Source organism: Platalea leucorodia (assembly GCF_965183815.1).
Source record: "Platalea leucorodia genome assembly, chromosome: 13".
Lineage (NCBI taxonomy): Eukaryota > Metazoa > Chordata > Aves > Pelecaniformes > Threskiornithidae > Platalea > Platalea leucorodia.
Window position 1 is genome coordinate 15537279 of NC_138835.1, and position 20343 is coordinate 15557621.

Consider the following 20343-nt stretch of genomic DNA (forward strand, 5'->3'; position numbering starts at 1 on the left):
GCGGCCCCTGCGGGCGGGCCCCGCTGCTGCAGCCGGGCACCGGGGGCTGGCGACCGGCGGGAGGCGGCCGAAAAGGCCGGGGGGGGGGCCCGGGGCTGCTCGGGGGGCGCAGCCGGCGAGGCCGCTGCCGGACCGGGCCCAGGGCGGCGGCGGGCGGGCGGCGCCTCGGCCACCGGCTGTCAGCGTTGAGCGCAGGAACGGCTCAAGCCAGGCTGCCGCTGCCCGCCCTCCCCAGCGGCTGCCGCTCCCGTCCCCGCTGCCCAAGCTGGCTGCGGGGGAGAGCCGCCCCCAGACTCACAGCCGAACGGGAGCGGCGTTCCCGGCTCCTTACCGGAGCGTTTGCGATTGCCGGGAAAGGCTTCCCTGCCCGCGGCGCGTGTATTTAACGGGGTGCCCAGGCCCCGCTGTGGCACTGCGAGCACAAACTGCCCGAGCTGGGCTGTTCATCCACAGCGCTGCTTTGCAGGTGATTCGGGACCTCCGAGCGTTTTCTCCCAATCCACGCTTTTTAAAAAGGCTTTTAAACCCAACACTCGCGGTCTTTTCGCCATCCACAGGGACAGACTGGCTCCAGAATCACAAGGAATCCCAAGCCCGAATAACCATGGGGATTTCTAAAAATCCCAAACACACGCTACAAAGCAGCTCCTGAAGATGTGGGAGCCTTCCCGGGCATTTGTGAGCTTCCAGCTAAATGAACCGCTAAAGCAAATCCCAGGGCTGGTGGCCCGGTCGCACGGCAGGAGGGAGCAGCCTGGCAGCCGCGGCCCCGCGCTGGAGCAGCTCCAGAGGTTTGGAAAAGTCGCAATGGGAAGAAGGACCCTGCTTCGTCCGCAGAGGTCCTTGGGCTGGTCCCCCCTGGGCCAGCGCTTTGTAGCTCCCGCTGGACTGAGCCGGATGGGAACGGGCGAGAGCGGGTTGCGATGGCGGGAGGCGCGGTGGGTGCCCTGCCGTGCCCCCGCGCCGGGCTGGGGCTCTCGGCCCGCGGGGGCCGGGGTCGGTGCTTTCGGCGGAGCAGTCGCACGCAGCGGCCTGTTTTAAACATGTTCCCCGCGTCGCAGAGCGCACGTCTCGAGGATTGAAATAGGCGGTGGTTTGATCAGTGTCTCTCCCAGGGAAATGGTTTTTAATGAGGTTTTAAATAATAAAGTGGGATAATTTTCCTGGCTGGCGAGATCATGAAATTTTTATGCCTCCTTTCTCTCCCAAAGTTTTATCACCCTTTATTTTTAGCAATGCATAATCCCCCCTTTTAGAAAAAAAAAAAAAAACCACAGAGAAACCACTGATTTAGGGGAAGCCGCTCCGCGGCAGGGACTCTCGGCCGGGGAGCTCCGCAGGCAGCCCTGCCCCGCGCTCCGGGGGTGGGCGAGGAGCCCCAGGGGCGGAGGGGACCTCGGGTGCTGTGCAGGGTCCCAGTATTGGGCACTGGGTGCTGATGGAGGGTGCCAGTATTGGGTGCAAGGTGCTGGTACGACGTGCTGATGCACGGTGCCAGTACTGAGTGCATGGTGCTGGTGCAGAGTGCCAGTACTGGGTGCAGGGTGCTGGTGCTGGGTGCCCATACTGGGCGCTGGTGCAGAGTGCCAGTATTGGGTGCAGGGTGCCAGTACTGGGTGCGTAGCACTGGTACTGGATGCCAGTATTGGGTGCCTAGTTCTGATGCAGGGTGCCAGTACTGCGTGCGTGTTGCTGGTGCAGGGTGCCGGTGCCGGGTGCCCATACTGGGTGCTGGTGCAGGGTGCCAGTACTGGGTGCATGGTGCTGGTGCTAGGCGCATGTAGTAGGTGCTGGTGCAGAGTGCTGGTGCTGGGTGCCCATGCTGGGTGCTGGTGCAGGGTGCCAGCACTGGGTGCATGGTGCTGGTGCCTGGTGCTCGTGCTGGGTGTCAGCATTGGGTGCCCATACTGGGCACTGGTGCAGCATGCCAGTATGGGGTGCCCATACTGGGTGCTGGTGCAGGGTGCCAGTACTGGGTGCATGGTGCCGGTGCCTGGTGCTGGGTGTCAGTATTGGGTGCCCACACTAGGCACTGGTGCAGGGTGCCAGTACTGGGTGCCCATACTGGGCACCGGTGCCAGGTGCATGTTGCTGGGTGCATGCAGTGGGTGCTGGTGCAGGGTGCCAGTACTGGGTGCCCATACTGGGCAGGGTGCCAGTACTGGGTGCATGTAGTGGGTGCTGGTGCAGGGTGCCAGTACTGGGAGCCCATACTGGCCACCGATGCAAGGTGCCGGTGCTGGGTGTGTGTTGCTGGGTGCATGCAGCGGGTGCCGGCGCAGGGTGCCGGTGCTGGGTGCATGTTGCTGGGTGCATGTTGCTGGGTGCACGCAGTGGGTGCTGGCGCAGGGTGCCGATGCTGGGTGCATGTTGCTGGGTACACGTTGCTGGGTGCACGCAGCGGGTGCTGGCGCAGGGTGCCGGTGCTGGGTGCATGTTGCCGGGTGCCCACTCGGGTGCCGGCGCTGGGCGCCGGGTGCCCGTGCCCGTGTGCGTGTGCGGGTGTGTTTTGACGTGAGGAAGTGCCGGAGCTGCAATTGCTTTAGGAAGTCAATCGCAGGGGCCGGGGGACGCGTGCGCAGTGCAGCCGCTCCGCTCCGCTCCGCTCCCGCTGCCTCTCCCTCTCCCTCCGGTGCCGAGCCCGGAGGCAGCGCAGAGGCGGCGGCCGGGGGGCGGCGGGGCGGCGGCGGCCGCGGACGGCGCTGCGCGGCGGCGGCGGCGCGGATGCCCGGCCCGTGAGTACCCCGAGCCCCGGCCCGGGGCCGCCGCCGCCCGCGGGATGCCGGGGGGGGGGGGGGGGCAGGACGCGGGCCCGTCGCCCCCTCCCTCGCCCCTCCGCCCCCTCCCTCGCCCCTCCGCCCAGCGCAGCCTCCCTCCCCGCTCCCCCTCCCCGGGCGGCCCCCGCTCCGCACGCCCCCCCCCCGCCCCCCTTTGCACCCTCCCCTCCGCCTGCCCCCCCCCCCGCCCCGGGCATCCTCCCTTTCGCACGCTCCCCCCCCCCCCCCCCCCGCCCCCGGACACGCACCGAGCACCGCGGAGCGCCGGGGTTGATGGAGAGGTCGGGCTGTGTCTGTCTGTCTGTCTGTCTGTGCGTCCGTGTGTCCGGCTGCTGCCGGTCGCCAGCCCCATGTGCGAGGGTTTGATGGGGGGGGGGCAGCGGGATGCTCCGTGGGAGCGGCCGGCGGGGCGGGGGGACCCCGAGCGGGGAGGGGGCCCTCCCCGCCGCATCGCCCCGGGGGAGGGCAGGGCTCCTGCGAGGAGGAGGCGGGAGGGGGGCACCCTCCAGCCGCAGGGCCGGCTGCACGGGGGTTGCCCAGCCCGGGGGGGGAGCTTGCAGGGAGGATCTCCCCCCCCGGAGGCCGCCCCGGCGCTCCCTGCACCCACAGGTGGGTGCCAGGGCGGTGCTGGGGCATCCACGCCCCGGCTCGGCCAGGCGGGCTCCCCGTGCCCCCCGCTGCGAAGGGGTGCCGTGCCTCGTCGCGGAGAGCAGCAGGGATGGGGAGCCCTGACCTGGCCGCCCAGGGCAGCGGGGAGCGCCGGGGCTCGGGGAGGTTGGCTGAGGTCAGGGCGACCGCGGGCTCCGGTCCCCACCGGCTCCTCCGGCAGCGGCACGGCCAAAGGGTGGAGCGGGGGACCTGGCTCGGTGGTGTCCGGGACGCGGTTCTCCCCCGTAGGGACGTGACATCCAGCCCTCGCCCAACACGAGCCCATCACGTGGGCAGCGTCGTGGGATGCCGCGACTTGGCGCCGCGTCCCCGCGGCCGAGGGATGGAGAGGGCCAGGCGTGGCCGCCGGAGCTGCTCCGCGCGTGGGTCGCGGTGCGTCTCTGGGCACGGAGAGGATCCCCCAGGACGCTCCCTCTCCCCGCCGCTTCCGTGAGGCTGCTCTGGCGCGGATCCATGGCCTTATTTAAGAAACTAAACAAAAAGTGTTAAGTGAGTGGGAGGGATTTCCCCGCTGCGAGGGGAGTTCATTCCCCTCTGGATGCGTCTCCACCATCCCCGTCGATAGAGACGCTCGTCCCGTGTCACGCTGGATGAGCGGAGCCCGTGGCGTTTGCCGACCTGGTGGATATCGTTTTCTTTGGGAAAACGGGTTGCCCCAGTGGGCACATATTTCAGAATATCTCCCAAGGGAGAGCGCCACATCAGATTTCCCTACAAGGATTTTAGCTCCTCCGCGTCAGCCCTTCCCCACAAATGACTCAAGCCGCTGATCAAAATACAGTCGTGTTCTTCAGCAATTAAACAAACTCCACCTCATAAGATTATAGTGGAGAAGCAGGAATTTAGTGACATGAGTATATCTCAATCCGGGTGTGGGTGCCCATTTTGATATTGTTATTAAAAAGAAGAAGGAACCACAGGCAGATAATCAGACAATGCAACCCAAACCCCGAGAGGGTAAGGGAAAAAAATACCTTGGCGGAGGGATTAATGCTGAGTCTGCCCAAGGTCCGGGAGCAGCACATCTCTGCCACCTCCCGAAGTGCATCCTCCCCTGCCTTTGCTTATCTTTGGTTGTAATCTCACTTTTAGGCTGGACTTGGGCTACAGCGTCTTGCGTTTCCCCTGGGCTTGTGCAAAGGGGGCTGGTGAGCTCGGGGCCCTTCCCCGCGAGCAACAGGGCCGGAGTGGCAAAGCAGCCGCCGTGTCGCTCCTCGACCTCTGCAGAGCGTGGGCTGAAGCTGCCGTGGCTTTTCCTCTTTCTTTCCAAATTTTTATCCCCTGGATAAAATTATTTCGGAAAGTCAGCTCAAGAAGAGGTAGGAGCCACGCTCGGTGCTGGTGCCGCTCCTGAGCCATCCCGTGGGGTGCCCTGCCTTTCCCTTCCAGCTCCTCAGGCCGGTTTCTCGCGGCAGCCCCCCGGCCGTGCCTGAGCAGCCGCGGCAGAGCGAGGCCGGCAGGCATCGCCGCCTTCATGCCGCCGCGCCACGCGCTCGCGGGGTTCGGCGCTTCGGGCTCTTGCCTGGAATAACAGCGGCTTCCGGGCGAGCCGGTGCCCACGGCCTTCGCTGAGGCTTCCTATTACTCAGTTCCTTATTCGGCTCCGCACATCTCTATGCATTTCCATTACAAAAGCTGTTCAGAGAGGCGTGGATCTAAAGCCGGTTGTTTATATACATTATTTCATAGCTACCTCGTAATTTGGGGGGAAGAAAAGATACCGGACCTTATCACCGGGTATTTTTATCCCCCAACGTGTTACAATATGTTTTTCGCCCGTGGGGAGGACAGGATGGGGGAAGAGTGTCCGACATCTTCTGTGGTGTAAGAAGGGAAGAAACCAAACTCGCCGGCTTGCGGGGCCTCCAGCAGCGCCGTCGCAGACCGGGAAGCTGCTCTGCGGCGGCCATCGCCACCCCCTGCTCCAGCCGGCTCAGGGAGCGGGCATCCAGCGCCGCGAGCATCTCCCTTCTCACACCGTCCTGCGCCCAGGGCCACGCCAGCCTCCTCCAGCTCATTTCCACCAGTACTGGGCTCGGCCAGCCCATTTCTTTCCCCAGCTGCTTCGCCACGGGTTGCCCTGTGCGGCACAGGGAGGGTGACCCGCAGAAGGTCCCGAATCCTTATTGCCGCGGCCGTGCAACGGTGGCCTTGAGCCGCGGCGCTGTTCGTGGCAAATAACTCCACCGGCCGGCTCTCCCCACCGCGCCCACCCATGACGTTTCGCAGGGATCGAACATCTTAAATCCAGCTCTGCGTGCTCCGCAGGAGCCGCCGGCCCGCTGCCTTGCTCCGGCCAAGCTGGGGCCGTGCTGGCCCACCAGCCGTGGGGGGAGTCCCCAGCCTGCCCAGGTGCTGCGTGGGACCTGGGGACACGGGAACCGGTGGCTTTGGGGTAAAACTATAGAGAAGTCAAAATCCTGGCTCTTGCTGGATCCGGAGCGCCGTGTAAAGCAAACCAGCAACCCCGGGATTTTGATCGAGCCTTCGCCCTTCTGCGAAAGCGCTCTCTGGGAGCACAGAGACTTATTTTATTTCTATTATTTTTGACTGTAAATGCACTGGGTTCCTTCTTGGGGAGGGACCGGTGACAGAGACCTCCCGCCTGTGACTTCCCCCCTCCCCAGCCGCTGGGGTGGGCGCGGAGGGTGATGCCCCAGCCCAGCCCATCGGCTCCTCCGGGTCCGTGGGACCTCGGCCATCCCGGGTGAGTTTAGCGGGAGAGGCGGGGAGCGCTCTGCCGCTCCCCCGTCCCGCAAAACCTCCTACCTTTGGCCACTCCGTGGAAGCAGAGATTTAACCGGGGGGAGGGTGGAGCAGCAACAGCAATGAAAACAACAACGAAGTCCTTCGGGGTTCAGCTCTAACATTCGTCTTAGACATGGAAAAAAGGGGGTTTCCTGACAGCGGGAAAATGTATGGTAGAGTTTTACAGCAAGCCGCTCTTCCAGTTCTCGAACAGCTTGGGAACAGCCTCAGTTGACCTTTTGAGGGCTCTTTGCTCAGGCTGTGAAGATCCGCTGGGTTTGGGGGCCCCGCTTTGCCACTCTCCAGACTTGCTTGTCAGCACTTGCCCGCTCTGGAGGCAGGAACGCTGCGGAGGCTCCGGGGCAGCAGCAGGACGGGCACAAGGGGAGCGGAGCCCCCGACGTCCCCGCCTGTGGCCGTGGCTCTGGGTGCACGGGGACGGGCTGTGGGTGCGCTGGCAGCCCGCTCCCGGGGACGGATTTACTGCTGGCTCGGTATGGAGCGGGTCAGGGAGCCAGCAGAGGGGTTTGGGGTTAAGGGTTTGGGTTTTCCCATTGCTCCCCCCCTGCAGGCACGAACCCAGCCGGGGCTTAAGTAGTTTCTTCTGACAGAAGGCAAATGCCCAAGCAGCGTTGCAGTGCAAAGGGCAGGAGAAGAGCAAACAGGTACATATTGGCATTAGCAGGCAGGAACCCCGGAAAAGGAAGGGAAAGCTTCAATCTAGCCTTGAAAAACAAGAAGAAACAAGGAAAGATGCTGCCTGTGAGTCTGGTGCGGGTTTCAGCGTGAGGAGAGAGCTTGCAAAGGGGATTTGGGGCTGGGGAAGTGTATTGCCGTGACAGCGGTGGCAGGAGAGCTCCTGTGTCCTCCGATGGTACAGCCGAGCCCTGCAGCATCCCGGGGGCTCGGTGAAGGGCATCGCCGTGGCCGGTCACATCGGGGTTCTCGCTGAGATCCCCCGCGAGGGCCGCTACCGCGATCTGAGCCCAGAATGCGATGGGCATCCACCCACGGCCAGGCTCCTGCTGCCCCGGCCACCTCCCGCAGCCCTGCCTGGCAGCAGCGTGCCCGGCCGCAGCGGGACGCGGCGGCTGCGGCTGCCTGGCACTGCCCCGGGGCGGGGGCCACCTCTGTGGCACAGGGGCCATGCAGGGTGACAGCGCTTCCTTCCTCCCCGCGCTGCCAGCCCCTCCCCGGGGATGGCCGAGCTGAACCCCGCTGTCTTTCTTCCCCTTTGGTCAGGTTTTAAATAACCGGCGCGGCCGGTCTCGGAGGACACGGGTTGCTCGCAGAGCTGCCCGTTGCTTGTCGTGGCTGGAGCAGGGCAGAGCATCGCTGCTGCCCCGGCGCCGGGGAGGCTGCGGTGACCGCGGCACAGGGGTCATGTATGTCCCTTGGGATGCTCCGGAGCTGGGACAGGGTGTCGGCTCACCCAATCTCCCTTGCCCTGCGTATTTGCCTGTAGGTCCTGGGGGACTCCTTCCTCAGTCCCTCACTGTTTTAACGTAGGACCAAAGTCTGACGTGGGAGGAAGTTTTCTTACTGGTGCAAGCGAAAGCTCAGCTCTGCAAGCTCTGGTCCCGGGACCCGCGGTGGCATTGGATCTGGGGCCGGGGGGACATCCCAGCCCTGGGTGCTCACCGGTGAGGCGTGACACCTGCCCGATGCCAGACCCCAAAAGGCATCTCTCAGGGCTGGCAGCGTGCGGGCAGCGGGGCCCGCAGCTGCCCAGGTGAATAAACCACGGTGGGCAAACGTCCCTGGGGTGCAGCGTTTGGGGGGTGGTCCCCCTTCTTCCCAGCCACCGTGCTGGCGTGGCCCCGGCCTGGCCGGTCTCACCGCTGGTTGAGCCGTCTGCCGGGCTCAGCCCTGCCCTGACCACATCAATGCCGCGTGGGGCCGCGCTTTGGGCAGGGAGCGTGGCTGGAGAGCAGGGCCAGACCTGTCCTTGGCGCGGCCGGACGCACCTCCCGCCCGTGCCGGCGCAGGCTCCCAAACCTCCGCCCTGTGCCCGGCCGGCGGCTCCCATGCTGGCATGGGTCTCCGGATGCGCCTGGCAGGGTTTGGTCTCGTGCCGGGGCTGGGGAGAAAATCACCCCTCGGCTGCATCGGGGAGCGCTCGGAGCCACGGTAAGCAGCCCCGTTGATCCAGCGTTTCCCTGTGATGCAGGATCCCTCCTTTTCATCCTGATCCAGGGTTGATTCTCTGCCTGGTTCCTCATTTCCTCGGAAAGGGCAGTTCCTCATTGTCTTATCCTCGGTCCTCCTAGCATCCCTATCCCCCAAATCACCGCTAATGCCCCCTCCTCTGCCCCGTGGTCCCCGGGGGACACGGTGCTGCCAGCACTGGCATACGCTGGGATAGGGATGAGCGGTCCTGGGCTGGCAGCACCCTGTGGATGAGGAGCACCCTGCCACCCACCCGCCCCAGCTCTCACCCCGGCCATGCCAATGCCGTATCCCTCCCTTCCTCTTCCTTTCCCTCCCGTCAGCTGCCGGGCTCCGTCCGTGCGGTTTAGCCCCTGCTGAGTATTGATTACCGTGATCTTTCTTCTCCTTTCGCATGGATCATTACCAAATGCTTAACAGGAGTCTGCCTTAACAATGCCACGATACCTCTACTAATAGAAACGTAATTGTCAGGGCTTGCCTTATTAAATCCCCCAGCTGATTGTCGTGGGTGCTATTTTTACGCTATGAAATAATTAACTCTGTTTCTGTGCAAGAGCCGGGGCCGGAGGGGCAGGTGAGCAGCCCTGAGCCCATCGTGCCGCCCGGCAGCCGTGGTGGCCGTCTCGGCCATGGCGGCCGCGACAGGTTAGAGCTGTGGGTCTGCTCGCCTCTTTCCAGCGGGGGCTGGAGAGGTTCACGTGGTCCTTTTGGGAGGTCTCGCGGTGGGGTTTGGCTCAGAGGATGCTCGGTGCAGAAATACACCCCGGCTGCAGGCGAGAGGGACAGGGAGCAGAGGAGGCGGCCGGTCCGGAGAAGGAGCCCAGCATCATCCTCTTCCTGGCAGGAGAGGTGCCCACAGGGCCATCGGCCCTCCCGGTGCGAAGGATCAGGGAGGTGCTGGGACACGCTACAGCATCTCCCAGTTCCCATCGCCAGGACCTGCCTTTCCACTCTCAGGGGATGGCAGAAAAATCACTGCCGGGCAGAGGAGCTCCCCCAAAGGCATCTGCCTGCCGCCGCCGCCTCCTTCGCCACGTGCGCAGGCACATCTGCCGGCGTTATCAGCCACACGCAGGGCGGCGGGGACACGGCCGGGGCACAGCCACGTGAGCATCGCCACCCCCTCATCCCGGCGGGACCAGGGGAGCCCGACCTGCCTGGTGCCCGGGACCCCCGGCACCTCCGTGCCGGTAGCATCGGGGTCAGCCCAGCCCCGTTCCCGCAGAGCGGGGGGGCTTGAGCCTCACCTCTTCAGTCTTTTTCTAATAGATTGCTAAAAGGGGGGGGGGAAAAATGCTGGGTCTAAAAATAGCTCCTAAAACTTCCTGTGCCGCTGGCAGGTGGCTGGGGCAGGCTGCGGGGGCGGGCGGCAGCTGTGGGGCTCGGCAGCGGTGCCTGCCCGCGGGGTAACCCCGGCAGAGGGGGGCCCGGGGGGTGCCGGCCCCCCGTTGCCCGCAGGGCCTGCCTGCGGGGCTGGCCCGCGGCTGGTTGCACTCAGTGGCTGGTTTCAGCCAAATTTGGCAGAGGTTGGAGGTGCTGGGTCCCTCCCGAGAGAAAGGCAGGGAAGCTGCAGGCTGGGCTGAGCCCTTATTAGACACTGGAGAATCCAGCAACAGCCAGGGCTGCTGAGCTCTGCTTGCAGTGATCCAGCGTGGCCGGTCCTGCAGCTGATGGGCATTTTGCAGCTCCCCCGAGGCACGGAGAGGGGCCGGATCCGGAGCTGCTCGCCGCCGAGGCATTGCTGGCGTGCGGCAGGGCTCAGCCGTGCCGGCAGCTTGGCCTGGGCACGGTCTCTCCGCCGGCACCGGCGGGGTTTGTGCATTGCCCCCGGCCAAGCGATCCCCACGGGGGTCTGTGATGAGCAGCAAAGCTGCTCTCGTGGTTTTGACCCATAAAATGTGAAGGGAAGGTCCCTCCTGGGGCAGAGAGCTCATACCGTGGCCGGAGGCGGCCAGAGAATAAAAATACCCTCGGTGCCAGTGGGTGCCCCAAGGCCGCAAGCTGGGGGTGCTCGGTGCTCCCTTGTGGGAGCACGGCCGCATCCCGGCATCCCACAGCTCTCGGAGCTGGCCCTGCCTGGCAGCGGCAGAGGGAACCCTGGAAAACCAGCTGGAAAAGAAATGAGGTTCAGGTGACCAGAGAAACAGGGCTGGGCGCCTGTGGGGCTGGCAGCGATGGCGGGGTGGGTGCTGGCAGAAAAAGGAGCTGCTGAAGCAGAGAGTGACTTTTGGGTGACGGGGGCGGTTTCCATCCGGATGGGGTGGGGTTGGGGACAGCGGCAGCGTGACTGCGTTGGTTTTTGGGTGCCAGGGTATGTGGTGTTGGGAGGAGAGGAGATAACAGCTCGGCGTCCCCAGGGAAGGCGAGGGAAGCGGCTGTGCCGAGCGCGGCGCTGGGCCGGGCTGATAACAGGCACGTGCTGCGGCCGGGCGCCTGGCCCAGCCCCGCGGCCCCGCGGGAGCGAGCAGGGGGTGCTGACGTCCCCCCCTCCCTCTTTCTCCCCTTTCTCCCTTTTCCACCTGCGGCGAGCCCACGCGAGCGAGGGGGCAGCCGCCAGCAGAAACCGCACACTGGTTTTGGTCACTGGTGCGGTGCCGGGGCTGGAGCCCTCTCCACCCACAGCGGTGCTGAGGGCAAATTTAATCAAGGAAACGGAGCATCTGATTTCTCTCTCTTCTTTCCTTTTTTTTTTTTTCTCTTCTGAAGAGGAAAAAAACCAAACAACTTTGTTTGTGAGTCACTCTTGGCCGAGGGAGCGGGGCTGCGCTCTGCGTGGCAGGCAGGCTGGCACATCCCCGCGTCGCAGGGACGATGCTGGCGGGAGGCGCGGCGGGCGGCTCTGAGTCAGCCCACCCTCGGGGACGGGCCCCCTTCCCTCGCTGCCCGCCTCGCTGCCGGCGTCCTCGCCCCGCGGGCAGCGCCGGAGCCCCGGGGACGCCTGGCGGAAAGCACCATCGCCTCGAAGCGGCCTGGGCTGGGTGCTGGGGACTGGCCCGTGCCCACCCTGGGGACGTATCCTGCCCATCACTCCTCGGGGAAGCCGTGCTGGCCGATTCCTTGGCTGCGGAGCCATTCCTGCGCCGGTGTGCCCAGGCTAACTCCTAGATGCCCGGCCATAGCTGGCACTGCAGCCGGTGCCCATCCTGCGGTGGGAGCTGGGTCCGTCTGAGGGGTGGGAAGCAGCAGCACGACCCGGCTCAGCCGCCGGCGGAGCTCGCTCTGCCCCGCTCCTGCCCCGTCGGGGTGGCCAGCCCCGCGGCGGAGCAGCGAGGAGAGCAGCCGGGCCCTGCCGGGGCTTTCCCAAAAAAGGTCTGAACTCTTCGGTTGAGTTTGCCACTTCCCTTACCACTCCCTTTCCTGTGAGAGGATGTGTTCGGCAGCTTTTCTTTTCTCTTTCTCTCCTCTTTTCTCTCCCATCTCCCTGCCCTCCGACCCGGCGGTCCTGGTGATGCCGTGCACCCCCTGAGCCAGCCGGGGTCACCCTGGCTGGCACCCACCGCCGCCGCGCGATGGCCAGGCTGCAGGTACGGGCGCGCCGCCGGCGGCTCCCCCCGTGCCCCCCCAGGCCCTCCCACCAGCCACGGCACGGGGTCGGGTGGGCGCGCCGGGGGCTCGGCGCGGGCTGTGCTGGGGTTGCCCCCGCACCGGGGCGGGCGCTGGTTTGTGCCCCACTTTGCAGAGGCGGGGGTGGCCGGAGGGGGGTGCCACGCTGCTCAGGGCATCATCCCCATCCAGGGCGCTCGGGGAGAGTGGGGTGCATGGAGGGGTGTCATCCCCGTGGCCAGTATTTGCCGTCACCTTGGTTTGGCCTGCGTGGGCACCCTGATGCCACGGCTCCCACTGGAGCTGGCACAGGGCGATTTTGGCGACTGCTTTGCCCGGGATGAGCAGGGCACAGGGCGCTTCGTGTGCGGCTGCGTGGGACAGGGCTGACCCAGCGCCCCGGCAAGGAGCAGCCCAGTGGAAGGGGAGATTTCTCTTGAAATTTTGGGGAGCGCTCATCTTGTTCGGTTGCGTGGGGGGTCCCCTCTCCATTCGGGGAGAGGACGGGGCGGTGCCAGGCTCAGTGGGGACGTCACGGGCGCGTGAGCTGCCACGGCCCGGGGACACCCAGCACACGGGGACTCCCAGGCCGCAGCCACCGGGCAGCGGGCAGTGATGGCAGAGGCTGACGGGGGGCTCGGGCAGCTCACGGGCTTTGGGCGAGGGCGGCTTTTGGGGCATCTCTTCTCTCTGCTGGGGAAACGTCCCCTTTCTGTCATCCTTCCTCTTTTCAGAGCCTCGCGCGCGTCCCTTCGGCGCTCATAGGCTCCACCGCCTGCCGGGACTTCCTTATCCGCCAGCCCCGGCAGCCCCGCAGCGGTGCCCGGCCCCGGGGCAGCCGGAAACAGCCCCGCGGCACGCGGCGCCCGCCGGCGTGGCAGGGTGGGGTGCTACGGGGGCGTTAAGGGGTGCACAGAGCTGGGAAACCCACCCTGCAAATCCAGGGCACACCGGCATTGCCTTTCGGTGCCACGCGCCGGGGGCCCTTTGCAGCCCCACACCTCCCTTCTCCTCCCTGTCCCCCTTGGTGCAGCCCACGCAGCCGAGATGGCCCTGGGTAGGTGCCACAGCGCCCGGGATGGGCGGCGAGCTGATCCTGCCTCCTGGCTGGATGCTGAGTGCACCCCATGGGCGTGGGGAGGGGATGCTCCTTGCTGGGGGATGCTGCTCCATCCCGCTGCCTCTCCGGGGTGTTTTGGCTCAGCCGCTTGCGGGTCAGCTCTGGCCAAGGTCGAGCACCAGCTGCAGAAGCGAAGTGCCTGGGAGTCCCCCGGGAGCAATGCCACCCGCTGTCCCCACGTCCCTGTCCCTTGGCCACCCCCCATCCGCCTGCTCTGCACCCCAGGGCCGCGGCAGAGCCGGGGCTGCCTTTGCTTCGGGGCGGGCTGGGAAGAAGCAGGGTTTTCCCAGCCTTCAAGTTTTCCTCCTGCTTGCCCCGTTCCCACAGCCTCGTCACCGCTTGCTGTAATTAGTGCCGCAGCCCCGCTGGGAGCCGTGCCCAGAGCCTGGCTCTCCCCGTCCCGCCATGGGGCTGCAGGCCCCCAGCAGCACCGGGCACGGCGGCACGGCCGTGGCACCGCGGGGCGAGCGGGCTCGGCAGCGGGATGTCGCCGCGGGTGGGCAGGGGGAAGCGTGGCCGCTGGGAGTGGATGACGGTCGGTCTGGGGGAAGCAAAGGAGAGGGAAAAAAGAGGGGGTTAAATGGACCTGAGGGCAGCGCAGTGCGAGAGGGAGCGGAGCCTGCTGCTGAGCCGGGTGACAAGGTCACAGCCGTCCTGCCAGCACTCGGGGCTATAAATAGGGACAATTGGGACCGAAACACAGACTTTCTCCTTTTTCGTTCCTGCGGGAGCGATGGGAGCCAGCGGGAGGGTTTGCAAGGGCCCAGGCGAGGAGCTCACAGAAAGCGCTGCTGGGTGATGGCCGTGCCGGGGACAGGGGGCTGCACCCTCAGGGGCGGCCATGGGCTCGGGGGAGGCTCTGGGGACAGCCCTGTCCCCAGCTGGGACCCGCACCCCGGCTCCATCCCCCTTGCTGAGTCCGCGGCAGGACTCACCCAAGGTGCTGAGACCTGGGGCAGCTCGAGACAGGGATGTTGGGGCTGAGGCAGCCAGGGGCTCTCCCTGCCCGCTGCCCCCCGCTCCCCTTCCTTCTCTCTGGCAGAGGAAGGACCGTGATTGCCACCCGCCGCCGTCGGCGGGGCACAGGGAGGCAGAGCCGGCCATGACCACATCCTTACCACCACCCTGCGCGGAGGTGGGCGCTGAGCCCTGGCACCGCTCCTGCCCAGGAGCATCCCTGCTCCAGGCTGGGCCAACGGTGCAGGCAGGCAGGCAGGGGCAGGCAGGCAGGCAGGGGCAGGCAGGCCTGCAGGCGCAGGGGGGACCGTTCTACAGCAGCGGTGCAGAGCGCTGGACTTGGCCAACACTTGGCATGGGGCGAGTTTTGGTTTAGTGCCGGGAGCTGTGAAAACTCCCCCCCACCCCGTTTCCTTCCACTCACATGATGCCGTGGAGCGGCTCCGACTTCCCCATCCCGGGCCCAAACACGCCGGGGGGGTCCGGCCGCGCTTCCCCACGGCACGGGGCACGGCCAGGGGTGCAGGAGGCCGGCGCTGAGCCCCGCGCCCTGCCCGGCCCCGCTGCTCCCTGCCGGGGCTCGGCAGCACCGACAAAGCGTGGGAGGGGGTCCTAGGCGAAGCGCGGGGCTGGCAGAGCATCTGCCGCCGCCTTCCCCCTCCTCCTTTCCTTCTCACTTCCTTTTCTTGCACCCTTTCTGTTTGCCTGCCGTGCCCCAGCTCACCGCCTGCAAAGGGCTTTCCCCAGCCTGGAGCAGCCCCCCGGGAGCTGCTCGAAGCTGGGGGTCCCTCTGCGAAGGTAACGTGGTGCCGCTCCTCTCCCTCCCCGCAGGCTCCGTCCAGGAGGCGGCAGGGACATTAGCCGGGGGGTCTCGGCGGCACGGCTCACCCACGGGCTGGGAGGAGCGGAGAGCAGCAGAAGAGCCCCCAAAGCACGACCCAACCCCGTCCACCGTGTATGAGGCTGGGACACAGGTGAGGTGGTGACCATCTCGGGGCTGGCTGGTGGCCGGGATGGCAAGCGGGAGCCAAAACTAAATCCCAGCAAGTCACTGCACGGGGTTCCCTCGTTCACCCCCGGGTGCTTGCACGTGGGGGAGGGCAATCGTCAGCAGCTCGCTCACCCGCTCCCTGCCCTCCTGCCTTTCAGTACGCAGGACCCGCGTCCGCAGAGACACCCCTTCCGATGTCCCGGCATGAGACTTCTCCGACAACGGTGCAACCCGCCAGCAACCACCGCCCCAACGCCTGCTGCTTCTGCTGGTGCTGCTGCTGCAGTTGCTCATGGTACGTCCCACCGCCCGCCCCGGCCCGAGGCTCCCGCGGGGCCGGCGAGCATCACCCGCCCGCCGCATCGTCCCATGTTCAAGGGTCCCATAAAGAGGGGAGATGCGAGGGTCACCCGCGTGTTGCTGGTCCTCTGTGCTCCGTGCAGCACCAAGCACTTGGAGCCGGCCGCTGCCCAAGCAGGCGTCTGGGTTCAAGGGAGACGGGCTCCTGCAGCGGCCCCCACCCCTGGGTGCTCTGCAGCCCTTTGGTGCAGATCCTGGCACCCACGCGGCACCACGGGCAGCTCTGGGCTGCTTGTCTACTTGCGTTGTGTTGGCGTTCAAAAGCCAAATGGGTGCTGTGATTAGAAAGAGTTTAAACGGTGTTTTGGAGCAGATGGGCATCAGTGGTGCCATGGCACCTTGCTCTCCTCTGCACAGAGCCTAGGGAGCTTGCGAGCCCGAGCCTCGCCTCGCCTCGGTGCACCGTGGCTCCTGCCTGTCGGCCAAATCTTTTAAAATATACAGAGCAGAAAGCGGCACCGGGAGACCCCGCTCTGGCGCTGCACTGGTGGCTGCCTGGGGCTGGGCGTCCCCGGCCCGGCTGCGCGGGGGAAGCTGCGGGCAGCGCCGGCGGCACAGCGCGGTGCTCAGCCGAGCCGCCCGACCTCTGCCTCCCCAGCCCGCCCTCCCCGGGCACCAGGGCCGGGCAGCGGGGCCCCTGGACGCAGCGCTGTGCAGGCAGGAGGATTTTGCTGCCTGTTTCAGGCAGGTGAGGGCGGGAGGAGAGCTGGGTTTCCCTGCCCAGCGTCACGGCTGCCTTCTCGCAGCTGCAGTGCGCTGCCCGAGGTGGGTGGCCCTCGTCCGTGGGAGCCCTCCCGGGCAGCTCTGCCTTGGGGCGGTGGGTGCAGAGTCCGGCCCTGGGCTCCCGGCGCTGCCCAAAGCCAAGGACATAACCAGCCGCTTGCCTGCAGCTGCATCTCCCGTCCTCTCCGAGGAACCCCAGCTCCTTATTCTCTGGATAACGCAGATTTTGAAGAGCCCATCTGCTCTTCTCCACCCTCAGCATCAGCCCGCTCTGAGGCTGCTGATGGCTTCGGGCTTTGCAGCAGCTTTGGGCTTTACGGCCACTGACAGCTCCGGGCTTGGAGGAGCAGCAAACCCTGGAGCTGAGCCCCGTGCAAGCCCCCGCTGCATCCCCAGCACTGATGGCAGCCCCGTGCAAGCCCCCGCCCCATCCTTGGGGCCCCATCTCGCCTGATCCCATCTCGGTTCCTCACATCTGCAAGGCAGCGAGTGCGGTGAGCGGCTCTGCTCGCAGCCTGCCCCAAACATCTCCCTCCCGGACGCTGCCCTGGGCCCCTGGCATTCGGCTGTGGGCAGGGTGACCCTTCCCCGTGTCCCTCCTCTGTCTCTGCAAGAGCTTGTGAGCAGAGATGGGACAGAAATCCCTCCTGTACCCCGCTCCCGGAGCAAGCAGTGACCGGTGCCAACCATTTTGGGGCTCAGGCGTGGCGGGCAGCGAGCCCCGGGGGCGGCGTGGGCAGGGACGAGCCCGCAGCTTCGCCCACCCCAGCCGTCGGCGCCGCCGGGGGAGAAGTTTGCACATTGAATCCTGCGCGAGCGGCGAGGGACAGTGTCGCAAGCAGGAAGCGCTGCGGTCGGCCCCGGGCGCCGAAATCCGCGGGCCTGAGGGAAGTTGGCTGGAGGCTGCTCCCCCCTTGTGCCACCGGCACCCCCGGGGGCGAGGGACGGGGGGACAGGGGACGCCGGCACCCCCGAGCCCCGGCACATCCATCCCGCGCTCGGCCTCCGGGCTGGACCGGTGCTGGGGTGTCCTGGGGGTGCAGGGTCCGGCCCTTCGCATTTCTCCATCGACCCCGGCTACCGGCTTCCTGAGCGAGCCACCGCCTGCGCCCACCCCCATTTATTTATTTATTGGTGTTTATTTGTGGCGGTTCGCAACGGCTTTGCCGGGGGCCGAGCTGGCACTGACCTCTGCGGGCTGCTGCTGCCCGGCCCTGCGGCCGCACCGGCTCGGCCCTGGCACACGGCCCGGGCGGTGGAGCGGGGCCGGGGCCACGGCGGTGCCCGAGCGCAGGAAGCACCCTTGCACGATGACACCAGAATTGCACAAGGGCGCGGGGTGCCGCTGGGGCAGCGGAGGCTGGGTGCTGGGGAGGAGCCGGGTGGGGGGTGCTGGTGCCCGTGGAAGAGATTCGGTGGCCAGGGCCAGTCCAAGGGTCAAGATGGGGGTCTGGGTGTGTCCCCAACGCCCCTGACTACCTTTCTGTCTCCCTGTTAGGAACGAGGACCGGGAGCGAGCGTGGAGGGCGTCCCGGGAGACCAAACTGGAGACCATCCCAAACTGTGAAGCGTGGTGAGTGCAGGGGCAGTGCCGCAGGGGTGGGGCGGGGGGACCGGCACGGCACGGCACAGCATGGCACCCACTGCCACCCTCCGTGGCACCCAGCCCCGCATCCTGCCCGCTGGTGCACCCACAGGGAGCAGGACTGAGGTGCCAGGACTCGGGGGTTCCTTGTGCTGCTTCCAGCGGCGCATCCCTGGTTCCCACTGAGAAATGGGGAGCCCGGAGCCACGGGCTGCAGCCCTCTGCCGTTCTGGCCCTTGAGCCCCTTGCAAAGGGAGACTGAGGCAGGCAAGGATCTCGGCAGCTTTCAGGCCATGTCCCAAGGGCAGAGCCTCATCCTGCAGCCACCCTGCTCTGGGGATGCCCTGCACCGAGCACCCGCTCCCTGGGGGACGGGGACGACCCCCTGCATGCAGCCCAGCCATGGGTGCTCTCTGCAGCACCTGGTGCAGCAGGGTTTGGGGTCAGATGTGCTAATTAGCCACTGCTAATGATTGCTCCTGCCTGCTTTAGCAGGTAACGAGTATTTGCTGGGGAGCAGCCTCCCTCCCTCCCTCCCTCCCCAGGTGTTGGCGACGATGGACCCAGTCAGGCTCTCCCAGCCAGGGCCGCTCAGAGCTGCTGCTCTGCAAGGGAAGGGCTTTTGCTCCCTTTTGGGTTTATGCAAAGCGCCAAAATACATCTCAGCTTGGAAAATTCAGCTGAAAGCAAGCCCACGCTCCAGCCCGGCTGAGCGGAGCCGGGACAGACCCCATGCGCGACCTCCGAAAGCCTCCGTAATACCTAGAGCCCGAGCGGGACCGGCCTCGGCGCGAGCACGGGGATGCGTTCGGGCACGGTCCCTCTGGGATGGGACCGGGGATGAGCACGGCCGAGCCACGCGGGGAGGGACACGGCGGGGGCCCGCGGCCCCCCCGGCCTGGCCGTAACGCTGTCCCCTTGCCTTCCCCGCCGGGACCCGGCAGCGCCAAACCCACGCCGGAGGAGGTGCGGGGCTGGGCACAGTCCTTCGACAAGCTGATGAAGAGCCCGGCGGGTCGCAACGTCTTCCGGGAGTTCTTGCGGACTGAGTACAGCGAGGAGAACATGCTCTTCTGGCTAGCGTGCGAGGAGCTGAAAAACGAGTGCAACAAGCACACCATCGACGAGAAGGCCAGGATGATCTACGAGGACTACATCTCCATCCTCTCGCCCAAGGAGGTACGGGGCAGAGCCCTTCCTGCGCCTCTCGGGGGGTGGCTCACGCTAAAATGGAGCTGGGGTTTCATAGAATCCATTTCATAGAAATGGTTTGGGTCGGGAGGGACCTTAAAGATCATCTGGTTCCAGCCCCCTGCCATGGGCAGGGACACCTTCCACCAGACCAGGCTGCTCAAAGCCCCATCCAACCTGGCCTTGGGCACTTCCAGGGATGGGGCATCCACAGCTCCTCTGGTGCCAGTGCCTCACCGCCCTCATGGTGAAGAACTTCTTCCTTAGATCCAATCTAAGGGATTCCTTAGGGAAAGGGCTCTGTGCGGGTGCCGCTGCAGCCCTGCAGCAGTTTGGGGATGGGGTGGGCGGGCGGGGATGAGTTTGGCAGGGTCGCGGGTTTGCTTCATGTGCGTGGCGGTGGGGAAGGCGGCCCCGGCCCCCAGCAGCCCCGGGGCGCAGTCGGCAGCGGGCCCACGGGCTGGGTTGTGCTGCGGGGCCGAAACCTCGGGAGGGCACCAGTGGGCTGAGGAGCTGCTGCAGCCCGGCTCCAGCATCCCCAGGGTGGGAGCACCCCAACCCGCCTCCCTCTCCCCAGCCAGGGGAAACGGGGGGACCCGGAGACCCCCCCGCTCCTCCCCGCAGCCCTCGCCAAAACACCCTGGCTCCGGTGCAGACATCCTCCGGGGTGGAGCACACCGTGGTCGCCCCGCGTCGGGCCACGTGCATCCCCAATTTCCCGTGAGAGCTCGTACAGGGGTGCAGGGGTGGGTGCTGGGGCTGGGGGCTCAGCCTCGGGGTCCCTCAATCCCCCCCGTTTCTCTCCCTGCCGCCCAGGTGAGCCTGGACTCGCGGGTGCGGGAGGTGATCAACCGCAAGATGCAGGAGCCGTCCTCGCACACCTTCGACGACGCGCAGCTCCAGATCTACACGCTCATGCACAGAGACTCCTACCCTCGCTTCCTGAACTCTGCCATATACAAATCGCTGCTCCAGAGCGTTTCCCGCTCCTCCTCGGAGTCCTAAGGGCGCCCGCCGGCCACGGGGCCGCCGGCGGGGACACGGTGGCCGGGGGGGTTCGGTGCCTCCTCCCCTCCGCCGCCCTCCCCGCCAGCCCCCCCAGGTTTTTAGCTTTTTACCTATGAACCGTCACCCCGATTTCTGGGCCACCCTCCAGGACTGTCCCCGGGGCTGGTGCCGCTGCGGCAGCGCAGCCCGGGCCGGCTCGTACTACTGAACCCCTGCCCCGTCCCCGCCGCTGGCCGGAGCGAGCCGGGGGAGCGCGCGGGAGAGCGCCCGGGGCCTGGCTCCCCCTCCCCGGCTCCACCCGCACCCCGTTTTGAAGAGGTCACTTTATCCCCTCTCCGCCACGCCTGGGGACACGGCACGTCCCCGTTTCCCACCGGAGACCCCGTTGGGGATTGGGTTGGGGTTTTTTTTGGGGTGGGGGGAGAGGTCAATTGATGTTAGGGTTTTTTGTGTTGGTTTTTTTTATTATTTTAAATGCTTTTTTGTTGGCTTTTATTGG

The 20343-nt window shown here is 66.3% G+C and overlaps 1 protein-coding gene across 4 annotated transcripts; it reads left to right on the forward strand.

Annotated features, from left to right (window-relative positions):
• The first annotated feature begins 2674 nt into the window (after positions 1 to 2674).
• Positions 2675 to 20334, forward strand: RGS19 (regulator of G protein signaling 19). Of its 4 annotated transcripts, none has more exons than XM_082326291.1 (6): positions 2675 to 2735; positions 14818 to 14960; positions 15136 to 15272; positions 17559 to 17633; positions 18590 to 18824; positions 19653 to 20334. In XM_082326291.1, exons 3-6 carry the CDS (start codon positions 15172 to 15174, stop codon positions 19839 to 19841), a joined length of 600 nt encoding a protein of 199 aa, XP_082182417.1. In that variant the 5' UTR covers positions 2675 to 2735; positions 14818 to 14960; positions 15136 to 15171; the 3' UTR covers positions 19842 to 20334. The 4 variants fall into 4 exon arrangements, with proteins under 4 accessions (XP_082182417.1, XP_082182414.1, XP_082182416.1 ...); XM_082326288.1 differs by lacking the exon at positions 2675 to 2735 and adding an exon at positions 10888 to 11890; XM_082326290.1 differs by lacking the exon at positions 2675 to 2735 and adding an exon at positions 11492 to 11675.
• The last annotated feature ends 9 nt before the right edge of the window (positions 20335 to 20343 follow it).